Genomic DNA, 14,191 nt, shown 5'->3' on the forward strand with positions numbered 1-14,191 from the left:
TTAATGTTGTCACTGATATAGTCACCTAACTATAATGTTACTTTAACCTTTGTTTTTTTCAGGGAATTTCTAAAGTAAAAAAAAAAGATCTTTTTATCACATCTAACTATAACATTACTTTAACCTTTGTTTTATTCAGCGAATTTCTAGGTTTTTCTTAACGTAAAGTAATTTTTTCTTACCATTGTAAAGCCAACCCCCAGTGCATGGCCTTCAGCCTGCACGGCATGGCATGGAGTTGGCCTCAGGACCTGCCACAAAATTCCCATCAAGCAGACAACCCCACACTGCACAAGGCCTTTGCCGTGAGCAGCATAATGTTGGCCTTTGGGCCCCAGGTACATCATCCTGGGCAGCCCAACTTCCCAAGCCTATTGTGAACCTGGGGATCCCATCCCTTCAGGACCATTTATATTCTAATGGGGAGGGGCGCATGACACCCTTCTCCGAGGCTCTTTAGACTCTGGCAACCCCATCTCCCAGGGCCCTTTTTTATTAAAGGAGAGGGTGGGGCGTGGCCTCCACAAGCCATTGTAGGCCCCAGGGAGGCCACACCTGAGGCCAAACATATCAAAAAGGGTAGGTAGCCGCATTGCTCCCCCTGCCCAAGTCTCTTTAGGCTCTGACGACCCCATGCCTTGGAACTTTTTTTTTTTAACTAAAGGGGACGGTCCGCATGGCCCCCCTCCCTGAGCCTTATTAGGCTCTGGGGACCCCATCCCCCAGAGCAATTCTTTTCGAAAGTTGAGAAGTGCCTTCTCAGCTCCCTTATATATTTCTTTATTGAACACTTCAGGACAGGGGACTAAGTCCCGGAGTCATGTAATAGACGCCAGCAACATTTTCCTGACGTTGCTGGCAGCCAATCGGAGCGCTCACATTTTGAAATGGTAAGCAGCAGAAAAATGTAGACATACACCTAAGTGCAAGAATAGATTTACACATGAGTAAATCTATACATGTAAATTTACCTTTGTGAATTGGGCCTTAAGATATAGATCCAATTAATCCATTAACAATTCAAATTCTGTCCTAATTTATTTCATGGTGTACCATTTTGTCAGGAGCCTTCTGAATCCACTCATACACTTTTCATAATAAAATGGAAAAAAAAACCTACATTAGTAACTATACAGGCAGCGACTATATACATAAATAGCAGGTATATATAGTCTACAATGTGTTGCCCAGTGAACCTATATTGGCTGCATAAATAATCTCTTTGAGAGTTAGTAAACAACTTGAATGTTCACCAAAAGGTCAGAAATTTAAAGAACAGAGAAACAGATTATTCTCAGACAATAGAGAAAGGTATTTGCTCGTATTGTGGGACCTTTTACAACAAGGATCCATGGTTGCACCTTTCCTCTTGTGGGTTATTTTAGCAGGCCAGGCCATGCTAGCTACTTTCACAACAGCATTTTCTGACCAGCTCCATCAGAGCATCTAAGGACCCTACTCCAGCAACCAACGTTTGCTCGGTCCCTGCAGATATAGCCTTTGCTCCAGCCTATTCAAAGTCTTCTATGTCTTTGACTATGATACTGGCCACTGTGTCCCTTCTGAGGTTTTATCTTCTTGGCCTTCTGCAGATTTCATATCTGTTTCAAAAAAACAGAGCACCTAATTTGGTGCTGGTTCAAAATTCACCTTTAGCACAGCTGATATTAGAGACTGTGAGTTTTAAAATGTGAGAAGTATCTCAAGGAGCAGGAAGATTGTTTTACTTCAGGCTCCAGTGTAGTGAAATATCTCACTTTGCAGTCCCTATTGCACAAGTGAGAGATGTCTTAGTGTGTCTATTCAGCTCTAGATTTTCAATTATCCCTAGTAATACCTGTTTTGGGTTCAGACCCACTGTCTATCCCAGTACCATTGTTATTGTAGTTACTGAAACCTTGCAATTGTTTTGGAGAACCATATTATAATCAGGATATCAGATTCTGCTGTCCAGCATCTCTCACAATCAAGGCTGTGCTCCAGACAATTGCAGAGCTTGACTTTTTTACAATATTCTTAATGCAAGTAGTTAAATTGTATCAGTTAATATTACTGCCAGGTATTGGTTCTTAAGGGCTCATCAGTGCTTCAGACTTGTTCTTATTTACAGGTGGCCTTATGTCTGCCTCCCTTGTTTACAAAGCCTCAGCGACGTTTCCAATGCAAATAAAACAAATGTTGGATGTAATGCTGAACAATGCAAACATTCACCCCCAGTCACAAGGATCTGGGTTTACTCCATTGTTCTTTTGACTACCACCCCACCCCAGTTTGGACCCAGCCATATGAAATTAATTCTTGACCCTGTTCCTCATGGGAACAGTCCAGCACGGACTGCCAAGCAGGGTCCTCCCTGGACCAGAAACAAGCATCTTGGGACCGCTTTTAGGGTATCACCCAGGCTAGTTTGAATTCAGTGGTGCAGTGAGCATGGGACCCACATTTGGGCATACCCTTCCCGTTTAAGGCGACAAACGCAAAAGAAACAAATGATGGACGGAATGCTGAACAATGCAAACATTCATCCCCAGTCACATTAGGAAGCCACCCACAGGTTTCTAATGTCCGTTGAGTTAGTATTCATGCTAGGGAGTAGATGAAAAGGTCTGTCTTGCTAATTACAATATCTATACCTAATGAGGATAGGTAACCCTAAAGAATAGGCCAAATGCCAGTAATCACAGGGGATGATATAGAGACTCATGCCAGTTACTGGGAATTGCTGCTACCACTGGACAGAGTCATATGCTAAAAAAATACCAAAGCTCAAGATTATTGGGTTTGGGAAAAGAGGAAGGGTTGCGGTCTGTAGTTGATGTGAAACCAAAGAAATTCTGTGTAGTTGTAATATTCTTTCTCTAAAATCTGGATGGTGTCAAAGGGAGCCCAACGCCATCGCCTGCTTGCAGGCAATTGGGGGACTTCAGCCCCCAGTAATCATCGTGGCTGAGGCTGCCAATGGCCCGTGACGTGCCAGGCGGTGCATAAGAACGCTGCCGGTCTCCCGCAGCTCGGGAGCCCATCGCCATCACCTGCTTGCCTGCAATCGGGGAACTTTAGCCCCCAATAATCAACAGGGCTGACGCCACCAACGGCCCATGATGCGCCAGGAGGAGTATAAGAACGCTGCTGGTTTCCGCAGCATAGGAGCCCAACGCTGGCCGCCTTCCTCGAGACGAACGGATCCCTCGACCTCTCGCAGTCTGGCTTCCGGGCCAACCACAGCACCGAGACCGCCCTGATCGCAGCCACCGATGACATCCGAGCCCTGCTCGACAACGGAGAAACAGCGGCCCTCATCCTCCTAGACCTCTCCGCGGCCTTCGACACTGTCTGCCACGTACCCTAGAGCAGCGCCTCAGCAACGTCGGAATCCAGGAGAAGGCACTGGAATGGATCATCTCGTTCCTCGCCGGAAGGACACAGAGAGTCCGCCTCCCCCCGTTCAGATCCGAGGCCACCGAAGTCATCTGCGGTGTACCACAAGGATCTTCACTCAGCCCCACCCTCATCAACGTGTACATGAGCCCCCTCACAGCCATTGCACGCCAACACAACCTCAACATCATCTCCTACGCCGACGACACCAAGCTGATCCTCTCCCTCACCAACGACCCCGCCACCGCCAGAGCCAACCTACACGAAGGGATGACAGAAGTAGCCAAGAGGATGATGAACAGCTGCCTGAAACTGAACTCGGACAAGACGGAAGTCCTCATCCTGGGATCTTCACCCTCCGCCTGGGACGACTCCTGGTGGCCCCCCGCCCTGGGCAGCGCACCCAAACCAACAGACCACGCACGCAACCTAGGCTTCATCCTGGACTCCTCCCTCTCCATGACCAGACAAGTCAACGCCGTCTCCTCGTCGTGCTTCAACATCCTGTGCATGCTACGTAAGATCTTCCGGTGGATCCCCACCGAGACCAGGAAGACGTTCACCCAGGCCCTCGTCACCAGCCGTCTGGACTACGGCAACTACCTCTACGCCGGAACCACCACCAAACTCCAGAAGAGACTCCAGCGGATTCAGAACGCCTCAGCACGACTCATCTTGGACATCCCCCGTCGCAGCCACATCTCCGGACACCTGAGAGATGTGCACTGGCTCCCGGTCAACAAGAGAATCACCTTCCGTCTCCTCACCCACGCACACAAAGCCCTACACACCCAAGGCCCAGGATACCTCAACAGCCGCCTCAACTTCTACGCTCCCACACGCCAGCTTCGATCGACCGGCCACGCCCTCGCCGCCGTCCCTCGTATCCGAAGAGCCACCACAGGAGGAAGGTCCTTCTCCTACCTGGCCGCCAAGACTTGGAACTCCCTCCCGACCCACCTCCGCCTGACCCAGGACCACCTTGCCTTCAGGAAGCAGCTCAAGACCTGGCTGTTCGAGCAGTAGCGGACCCCCCCCCCCCCGCTAGCGCCTTGAGACCCTCCGGGTGAGTAGTGCACTATATAAATGCTTTGACTGATTGATTGATTGATTGGACGCCATCACCTGCTTGCCTGCAATCGGGGGAACTTCCGCTCCCAGCTATCATTGCCACTGACACCGCCAACATCCAGTAATGCGCCAGGAGGCGCATAAGAACGCTGCCGGTCTCCTGCAGCACTGGACGCGCCCGAGCAAAGCTTGAGCCAAGGGCGGGCCCGTCCATGCCCGTCGGAGCCCGGAGTAGGCTGGGCTGGGCCTACCTGCATGGTTTTATTTTAGTTGTACTTGTTTTCCCCTCTTTTCGCATTTAGGTTACTTTTCACTCTGATCCAGCTTAACAAAGCCTTCCAGATACTTGACAAGTAAGTCTGCTTTATCTAGTGTGACTGTGTCTGCCCTTTTTAATCGTGAAACGGAAGCAAATGGGAGAGAGTGGAAGTACTTCTAAAACCCTCCAGAACTCTACCCTGTTTTCTGTCACTGGCGGCTAAAGCCATAAAGAAATCTTAGTAGCAGAACATTGACTATCCATGGAAGGGGGAACTGCTATAGCTGTGAATTTGGATACAATTCCAAATGGGCAGTCACAGAACCAGGGACATTTACTATTGACCAACTCACACTGGAATCATCTCTCCATGTGAAGTCTCCACCCCCAACCTCCTGTATCCCCAATGTCTGGCCCTCCAGTTAAAAGGAAGAAGAAATTGAAACATTCTGAGCCTTTACCGGTAGTTAACACCAGATCTAAGAAAAAACCCAGGAATTACCTATTGCAGGATTTACCTATTGAGGAGCCTAACCGCATTAAGAAAGCATTGTCAATTGTGCCACACTCTCACTCTATTCCACCCATGCTTACAGGTTTATCCTCTCAAGACATTAAGACGCTAATGAATTGCTTTAAAACATTTATATTAAATAATCTTTCACCAATACTGGATAGGCTTAACAAACTTGAGGCTAATGTGGAAAACATCAAAAAGTCCTTTACTTGGCTAATAAAGGGGTGGGGAATCAGGGGCCTATACGAACAGAATGCCTTGATCCAGGGGAAGTATTAAACAACATCACAGTGGGAAGCCATCGCTGCATCCCAACACAACCTTTACCTGTGTTCACCTTCCAAAATAAAGGCTGTGATACGAGGGAAGCCCCGTTTAGATCTAGAGCAATGAAGATTATGAATCATCCAACTGAGGAGGGGCATCTTGATAACATCTTTGGGTCTAATACACACAGCTAGTTACTCAATGGAAATGGAAATTAAGTGAACCCACTAGGCAGCCCCCCTCCCAAACAGATAACTTTGCTGCTAGGGACGATCCTCATAATGAGGGGAATTTACATCTTCCTCCAAAATGCTGCCCATATGTGGTGATTTTAACCAATGTCTCAGAACCTACTGAAGGGAAAGGAGCAATTCCCCTTTGAAATCAGTAACAGATACCAAGTACATACCGATCTTGACAGCCCAGATTGACTACACCCAGAGAATGTTAAATCGACGTCGGACCATGCTGTAGCCATAGCCCCGCAACTGGAGGGGCTATTAGTGTTTATAATAACAGCTTAAAAGGAACAGTAAATTGTACCCGACCTATCCTGTCCACCCATCATGCACCTACTCAAGGCTAAATGTCTGTAAAGTATTTACTTAGTTTCCTGCAACAGGGATGTACAAATGCTGACCAGCAACTACAGATTATCTCATGGAAAATTGCAGGAATAAGGCCCAAAGTAAACGATCCTGAGTGGGGCAGGTTAGTAGACAGCAGTCATATATGCCTATTCCAGGAAACTTCGGCGACGGAGAAAGTTTATAGGATGGGGTTTACTACGTTTAGTATTGAGGCTAGACGTTTGCCAGCTAGCCGACCGGCAGGTGGGTCACTAATTTGGGCTAAGACCACACTGGTATGCAAAATTAAGCCACTTGAAGTAGGATCCCAGGAGATCCTTGGCCTTGATCTGATATTGCATAAAGGGAACATTCATGTCAGATTAATTAACATATATAATAGATTTAGTAGCCATTACAAGCCCTCAGAAACTATAGCAACGCTTTCCAACTATCTTGATATCTCTAGAAAAGTGTACTACCTCATTGTAGATGGCGATTTTAATACAACCTACGAGCCAGTAGATGTTGTACAGGAATTAGCACAGGAGGAAGAGCAAGCTAGGGGGGTAAATAAGCTTCAGATACCTGCTAATAGAAGATATACCAAGGTTGGGGAACAAGTATTGTCTTTCACTCTAGCTTATGAGGTGCGCGCATGTTACGGGTGGACACCCTCAGATGAGGAAGCAAAGTATACGTTTAAAAGGGGGTATGTCAGAAGTAGGATCAATGATATTATGGTGGACCTTGATCTTTGGCCCTATGTCAAAGATATGACTGTCCTAAACCGTGAGGATAGCGACCATAATACTCTCCTTCTGAGGCTATTTGGCCTTCCTATTTTGTATAGCCAAATCCATCAAGTAATAGCCCCTATTGTCACTACTAATAGCAACAGGAGAGTCAAATTGCCCAAAGTCATGGCTGAGGGGAAATTGCTCCCTAAGATCAATTAAAATGTGGCACAGACCCTCAAGGTACTGAGTGATTGTGATAAAAGGCATGGCTTCATTGTGTCTACTTTTCAAGAACTAACTAATAGTATAAAACCCTATTTTAGCAGATAGTGTAACTTCACCATGACTAAACGGAACATCGCCCCATGGTATAATGAGGAATGTAGACTAGCCAGGAATGATCTAACAGCGGCAGTAAAGCAAGGGATACGAAATGAAATCAAATGTCGATGGAGGATGTATAAAAGGGCCCAGGATGTGGCACAAAGGAACTGGGAGGTTGAGAACTGGTGTACACTAGCTGAGGCTTCAAAACTGAAACTTTTCTGGCAACTTCTGTCAAAAGAGTCAATTAAGCAGGTCAGTGAAGATGATTTTTATGTACAACCACTTGTCTGGGAAGAGTATTTCCAGAAACTATATACTGGCACAGTTTCTGAACCTGGGGGAGAGGTAGCAGTAGCAGTTAGGGAATGCAACTTAGCACCTGTACAGAAAGGCGCTGTCAGCTTTTCCTCAGAGGAAACTGTAACAGCAATCAGCTTACTCCAGACTGGGAAAACACCAGGGCTAGATAGACTCTGATGTGTTTAAAGCTGAGCCCAATGTTTGGAGACCACTGCTTCAAATAGTTTTTAATGCCATCTTGCACGGGGGATATCCTTATGTCCTGGAAAAGCGCAGAAATAATCCCTATATTTAAAAAAGGAGATAAAGGGGACCCATCAAATTGCAGGCCAATAAGCCTTATAGATGTCTCCTAGAAAGGTTTTAGCAAAATAATCCTGTCACGTCTCCAAAATTGAATAGAGAAAAACAACAGCCTCTCTCATCTACAGGCTCTTTTTAGGGACTCCATCATCCTAGACCAGGTGTTCCGATTTCTTTTGCTCATCTGGAAAAAAGTGAAGATCAGGAGGGGCCATTTGTATGTCTTATTTGTCAACCTTAAAACGGCTTTTGATTCCATAGATCATAATAAACTCTGGGTTGTTCTCAGGGATTTAGACTTGCCTGTGACCTACTCCAACTATTGGTTCGCTGACACCAAAAAAACTAGGCCAATGTTAGGTGGAACTCTGATGGTAGTCTTACTTATAACATATCAGTTGCCAAGAGAGTGCGCCAGGGCTGTGTGCTTGCCCCAACCCTGTACATCATGCTAGTGGGCCTAGGAGCGGCCCTCTATGGGGCGAGCTGTGGGGGCTGGCGTATTTGAAACAGCTAGAGATTGCAGAAATGTTTTTTAAGGGCAATCCTCAACCTCCCAATGAACATGCCTCTATTACCCCTACGCCTTGACCTTGGTTTAGAGCGTATTAACCATTTGGCTGTCCTTAAGGTGCTTATGTTTTGGGTAAGACTTTGGACCAGTAGGCACCCAGATTCCTGTAAAGGATGCAGTGGAGGAATTATTAATTCTTCAAAGACACTCAGGGCGACTGCTCTGGTTCAACAGGGTTAAGGAGTGGCTTTTCAGACTGGGCCTAGGAATATTGTGGGAGAACCCACAGTCCATTTAAAAAAAAAATGGTCCCCCTGCTCAAAAATAGGTATTTCTATTTTTTTGTTTATTCTTCTACTGACTTTAACTTCAAAATCTGTTTTAAGTTAGGTATGTAAATGGACAATGTTGAACCCCCCCCCCACGCATTTGGCAATGCAGCGCGCGCAACAAAATTAGTTTTATTTATTTGTTTGTGTACTTACCACTGTGCGGCCGTATTCCACAGTTCACTACCCCCACCCTGCCCCTTTCCTGCCACAAGTCAGCGCCCGGCAGCACTCCCACCACGGGCCGCTACTGGTGTTGTGTGCTGCCAATGTGCGAACAGAAGCCTTTTTTAGTTTCTGAAAGTATTTCCTCTGGATAAGCAGAGCTGAAAGTACTCTCTTCATAGCAGTTCAAGCTTTGCCCTGGTGTCAGCCAGCTTCAATTTGAGTACATGGTATTCATTACATGCTTCAAACATATGTCAAAAGAACTATTGTTGGCTTTCTTAATTGTTCTGTGTTGGTTTCTGGGTGGCAGAGGTTTTCACCCAGTATAAGCAGGAACCGCAATCCTAGTCAGGCTAAGCCACAAACACACTCTAAATTAACCTGGGCTCACACCCTGGTAGCTTGGCACGGAGCAGTGAGGCTGAACTTAAGAGGCAATGTGTAAAGTATGTGCAATACTTTAAGCAGTAAAACAGTTTAAACACCACACAAAAAGACACCAGGTTAGAAGAATAAAGCTTTTTGTTGTCATTAAAACAAGACCAAACTGACAAAAATCCAATACGTAGTACTCAAGATATGAATTTTTAAAGAATATACTGAAAAATATTGCTTAGAAGCATAAAACGCTTACTGGGGATATCTTCTCACTGTGGCCTAGGATAAAGTCAACAGTTCAGGCCGACTGTGATGGATCGCGGGTTGGATACAGGGACCAGGCTTGACCTGCTGGAAGCACCTGGGTTGCGTTGTTGTTGAAGTCGAGATGCCGAGTGCAGGCGAGGCAGTGGGGGGGATGGGGGGGGGGGGGGGCGATGCGCCACGCAACAGTGTTGCTTTGGTGCCGATCCTTGCAATGGCAGCGATGTGTCCACAGTGGAAGAGATGTGCTGGTTCTGAGTCCTGCATCGACGGCGATGAGTGGGTTCTGCTGGAACAGAACTTCAGGCTCACTTCCAAGGGTCCAGGGCCACATTTGCACCATTTGGCAGGGCAGACTCACAGATGGCAGAGTCCAGGTGCTGTAGCAGAACAGTTGATAGTCTTTAATGTCACTATGATGTGAATCTGGAGGCAAGCCCATTGAAGCCACTCTGGATTCAAGTGATGAAGGTCCAGTCCTTCTCAGTCAGTCCAGAGGGGCAGCAGGGCAGCACAGCAACGGCAGGCAAAAAAAGAAAATGGGACACTTGAGGCAAGTTGCATACAATTATATAACTGTACTACCTAGGTCAAAATTTCAGCTAATTGCAGACAGATAGTAAAACATCCCTTTTCCGTTTTCCTTTAGTTAATATGGCTAGGATCAGCCCAAGCACAACTCGTGAATAAACAGAGTCAAGTCATCACCCTAAAAAGGTAGGAGCATCTTAAAAAAAGAAAAAAAGCCTTAAAAGTGAAAAAACATTCAAAGCATAGAATTAATTTTTATTTTCATTTACTTTCATTTTTAATTATAACCTGCCTTGGTCCTGAAGAGATTTCGAATCAGAGACGTCGCAATGCGTTGACTTGTTACCGCCTTTAGGGAGTTATAATCAAGCAAAGAAACCCTGCAGTTTGAGGCAATAAGAAACTGTGTTACGTGCCTGACTTTCCAAAATTGAACAGGACATTTAACCCATGTACATTGCGGTCAATTATGAGTTTTGTCTAAATAACACAATTAATCCTAGACTCTTGTTTAGAAAAATTCAAGACTGGTTTATTTAAAACTCTTTGGAACATTATTTTTTTGTTCACTTTATACATTCTTTGTGTAAATATGTGATGTCTATTTTGTTGTATAGTTCAAGTCAATTTAAAATGTAATCTTTGACATAGTGCTCTTGATTTGGGCATGCACATTCTGAACATCTTTTAATCTAATGTGTTGGATATTTTGAAAAATTGTAAAAATGAACTATACAATTTGTGGCAAAATAAAACACCAAGGTATCAGGGATTTATAAACCTGAGCCAATCAAAACAAAAGTCCTGTGAATAAGTCCAACCTAGGTAAATCTATGTTTATATATTAATTGTGGTCTAAACCTAAGTTGTGATATAGGCCCAACTGCTCAAGTTATATAATAAGTTTCTGAGAGTGGCATTTTTAAAGTTGTAATAATAAATCTGACTTTGCCATTAAAGAAGATTGATCATTACAAGTCTGGAGGTACCAAACATGACAGATCTACTCAATCTCCATTAGGAACGTTAGCTTCTTAAATGTAATAAAGAATCCCCAATATTATCCTATGAGAGGGGTAGACTTCACAGTAGTAAAATGCAAATTGCTCGGCAATGTGGCGAGTGCAAGGTAAGTGGTTTATTTATTTTTTTTGTTTTATTTTCCCTATTCCATCATCTGTCGACTCCCCCCCTGCCCCATCCCGCCCCGCCTCACTGCTCTTACCTGTACGGGCCGCTCTTGATACTGAACCATTACTGTTGTAAACATTATTTTCATTGTTTCGAGGAATCCTAGTGTTTAAAAATATTGTTTGTAACTTTTACAATATTTTCTGTTAGGCCTGGGAAGACCGACTGATGCTAATTCAAGAAACCATTGATGAATGGCTAAAAGTTCAAGCTCAGTGGCTATACCTGGAGCCCATATTTTGTTCAGAGGACATCATGCAACAAATGCCGGAAGAAGGACGTCTCTTTAACACTGTAGACCGAAATTGGAGGGAGATCATGAAGCACTGTGTTAAGGACCCATCGGTAATATTTTAATGACTATTAGAGTTCACAGGATATAATCCAGCCAAATATAAAAATAAATGTGATCATGTTCACTGTTTGTACAGGGTTTGTGCAAGCACTGGAGAATGTGTCTGGCACAAGAGTGCAAACACTCATTCAGTCTAGGGGTTAACTAGATCAAAATGACGGTTACGTCACAGTAGAGTTTTAGGTTTAAAGTATTTTATTCGGCATAACATGTTGGGACAAACACACATCTTCAAAGAGCGATACGACAGGGCAGAAACAACCCCCAAAGCTCAGGTGCACCATCAGCCAAGATTATCATGACGGGTTACGCCCCCACAGAAATACATGATATGTTCTGTCACAGCATGAAATGACTTTCCCCGCGCAACCCTACCCCAAACCCCAACTACCCAACTCCCTTCCCCCAACCCCGCTTCCCCTCCATCCCCACCCCCCGTCCAGTGCACAGTCCCCAACCAAAAAGAAAAATACATCATGGCCATGTCTCTCCGGGAGAAGAAGTCCAGTAACAAATCATTGGGCAGGCTCTATCGGGCTTGGAAGCCGCAGAAGTCGGAGGTACCTAGGGCAGGTGAGTTCCCTAAATTCCGTGAGCAATAGGGAATGAAATGGTTGCCAGAGCTCCCTGAATTGTTCCACATCTCCCGCCACTGTGAGGGACATTCTCTCCATACCCAACACATGCCACAGCCTATGGAGCCAACCTGTGATGGAGGGTATCGTAGCAGTGTGCCAGTGTATTAAAATGTTTTGGACTGCAGAGCCTAGAGCTATTGCTATCTGTCTGCCCCTACGGGATCTAAGGGGTTACATTAGTCCGTTTGGAAGCCCCAACAAGGTATAAGCAGGGAAGCGTGGCAATTCAATGTTGAAGTGTGCGTCAATATCATCCAACACTTCCTTCCAGTAAGGCTCCAGTAACGGGCAGTCCCATAGAATGTGCGTGAGTGTCCCCCGGTGCCCGCACCCCCGCCAACATGTGTCCTCCTTGCTGTGAACAAATTCGTGGACTCGTTCAGGTGTGTAATACCAGTAGGTGGAGACTTGGGTCAGAGTATCAGTGAGCCCCATGTGATATGCCGAGTGCCTTGCCCTATAAGATATATGCTCCCATTCCTTAGGGCTCAGTGTCCGCCCCAGTTCCCTTTCCCAGCGCTCCCTCCCGGGATGATAACTGTGTGTTGCAGGTGGTTGCAGCAGCTTGTAGAGATCTGTAATCAGTTTGGCATCCGATGTGCGCGATAAGAGCCACTTTTCGTAAGGAAGAAGAAGCCTGTCGGCTGACTCCCTCACTTGCGGCTGGATGGCCCAGTGGCGAGCCTGCATACAGCGGTGTCGGAGTGAAAACTCCTGACGGAGTTGGGAGAAGGGGATAACCCCCTCAGGGCCATACAAATGGCACAGGGCTCGGCACCCCGCCTGCCTCCAATGCGTGAACGCTCCTTTCTCCAGTCCCGGGATAAAGTCTGGGTTGTCCACCAGCGGTGTGAGCGGGGATGGGAACGTGGTGAGACCGTGTGGAGGTTAGTAGCGTCCCACACCCGCAGGGGGACCCTCGTAACAAAGGAGGCGCAGAGGTTTTTGGGCCTATGTGGACGACGCAGGAAAGGAATCTCCTGCAAAGGTCTCCCCGCCACCGCCTGGTCTTGAAAGAGCCAATGTTTATCGGACTCCCATCTACTCCATTCCACGAGATAACGGAGCTGCGCAGCCTGGAAGTATTTGCAGAAATCTGGTATCCCCAAACCGCCCGCTTCAGGGGCCAGCAGAGAGAGGGCTCTGCGCATTCTAGGCTTCTTACCCTGCCAGACAAAGCGTGAAACATCTGCCTGTAGTTGCGGTATCCACCCGACCGGTGGTTGGAGCGGCAAGGCCCGAAAAAGATAAAGTACTTGGGGCAAGACCGTCATTTTGACAGCAGCTATCCTGCCCAGCCAAGAGAAAGTTCCGCGATTCCATCGCCCCAGCTCCTCCCTAATCTTTGCTCCTAGGGCTTGATAGTTGGCCGACACCATGGCTGACAAAGTGGGAGCAATCTGAATCCCCAGGTAAGGTACTGCACCCGAAGACCAAAGCATGGGAAACCTGTTTTGCAAATAGGCTCTAGTAGCCGGCTTGAGGGAGACGTCTAAAGCCACCGACTTCCCCATATTCATTTTAAACCCTGCTACCGTGCCGAAGGAGTCCAATTCCTCTATACACGCCGGGAGGGCCGTCCGGGGTCCGTCAATGGACAGGATGACATCATCTGCATAGAGGCTGATAGCGTGCGTGAAACCCCCCATCCGGATTCCGGTCACCGCAGGATTATCACGCACCCGTTGAGCGAACGGCTCCATATAAAGAGCAAAGAGTAAGGGCGAGAGCGGGCAGCCCTGCCGGGTGCCACGTTCAATGTCAAAGGTCGCAGATGTAAACCCGTTAACCCGGACCACTGCTGATGGTTGTTTGTAACAGTTAAGAATCATGGATTGGAACTTGTCCCCTATCCCCGCTTTCACTAGAACCAGCTCCAGATAAGGCCAGTGGACTCGGTCAAAGGCCTTCTCTGCGTCTACCGCCAGCATCATTCGTTCTCCCGGAATCCGGGAAGCCTTCTCCAGAAGGTGGACAATCCGTTTTGTATTGTCCACCGTCTGTCTCCCTGGGACAAAACCTGCTTGGTCAGGGTCGATGAGACCGGGCAAGTGAAGAGCTAGGCGCGCGGCTAAAATCCCTGTATACAGCT

At 46.7% G+C, this 14,191-nt stretch overlaps 1 protein-coding gene across 1 annotated transcript in view; it reads left to right on the forward strand.

Annotated features, from left to right (window-relative positions):
* Positions 1 to 14,191, forward strand: part of DNAH12 (dynein axonemal heavy chain 12) — a 1,291,066-nt gene that overhangs the window by 358,713 nt on the left and 918,162 nt on the right. The window contains exon 20 of the mRNA XM_086939114.1: positions 11,257 to 11,451. Within this exon, the coding sequence (XP_086795240.1) occupies positions 11,257 to 11,451 (195 nt within the window). The remainder of the gene's footprint in view (positions 1 to 11,256; positions 11,452 to 14,191) is intronic.

This window comes from Lissotriton vulgaris, chromosome 9 (assembly GCF_964263255.1).
Source record: "Lissotriton vulgaris chromosome 9, aLisVul1.2, whole genome shotgun sequence".
Lineage (NCBI taxonomy): Eukaryota > Metazoa > Chordata > Amphibia > Caudata > Salamandridae > Lissotriton > Lissotriton vulgaris.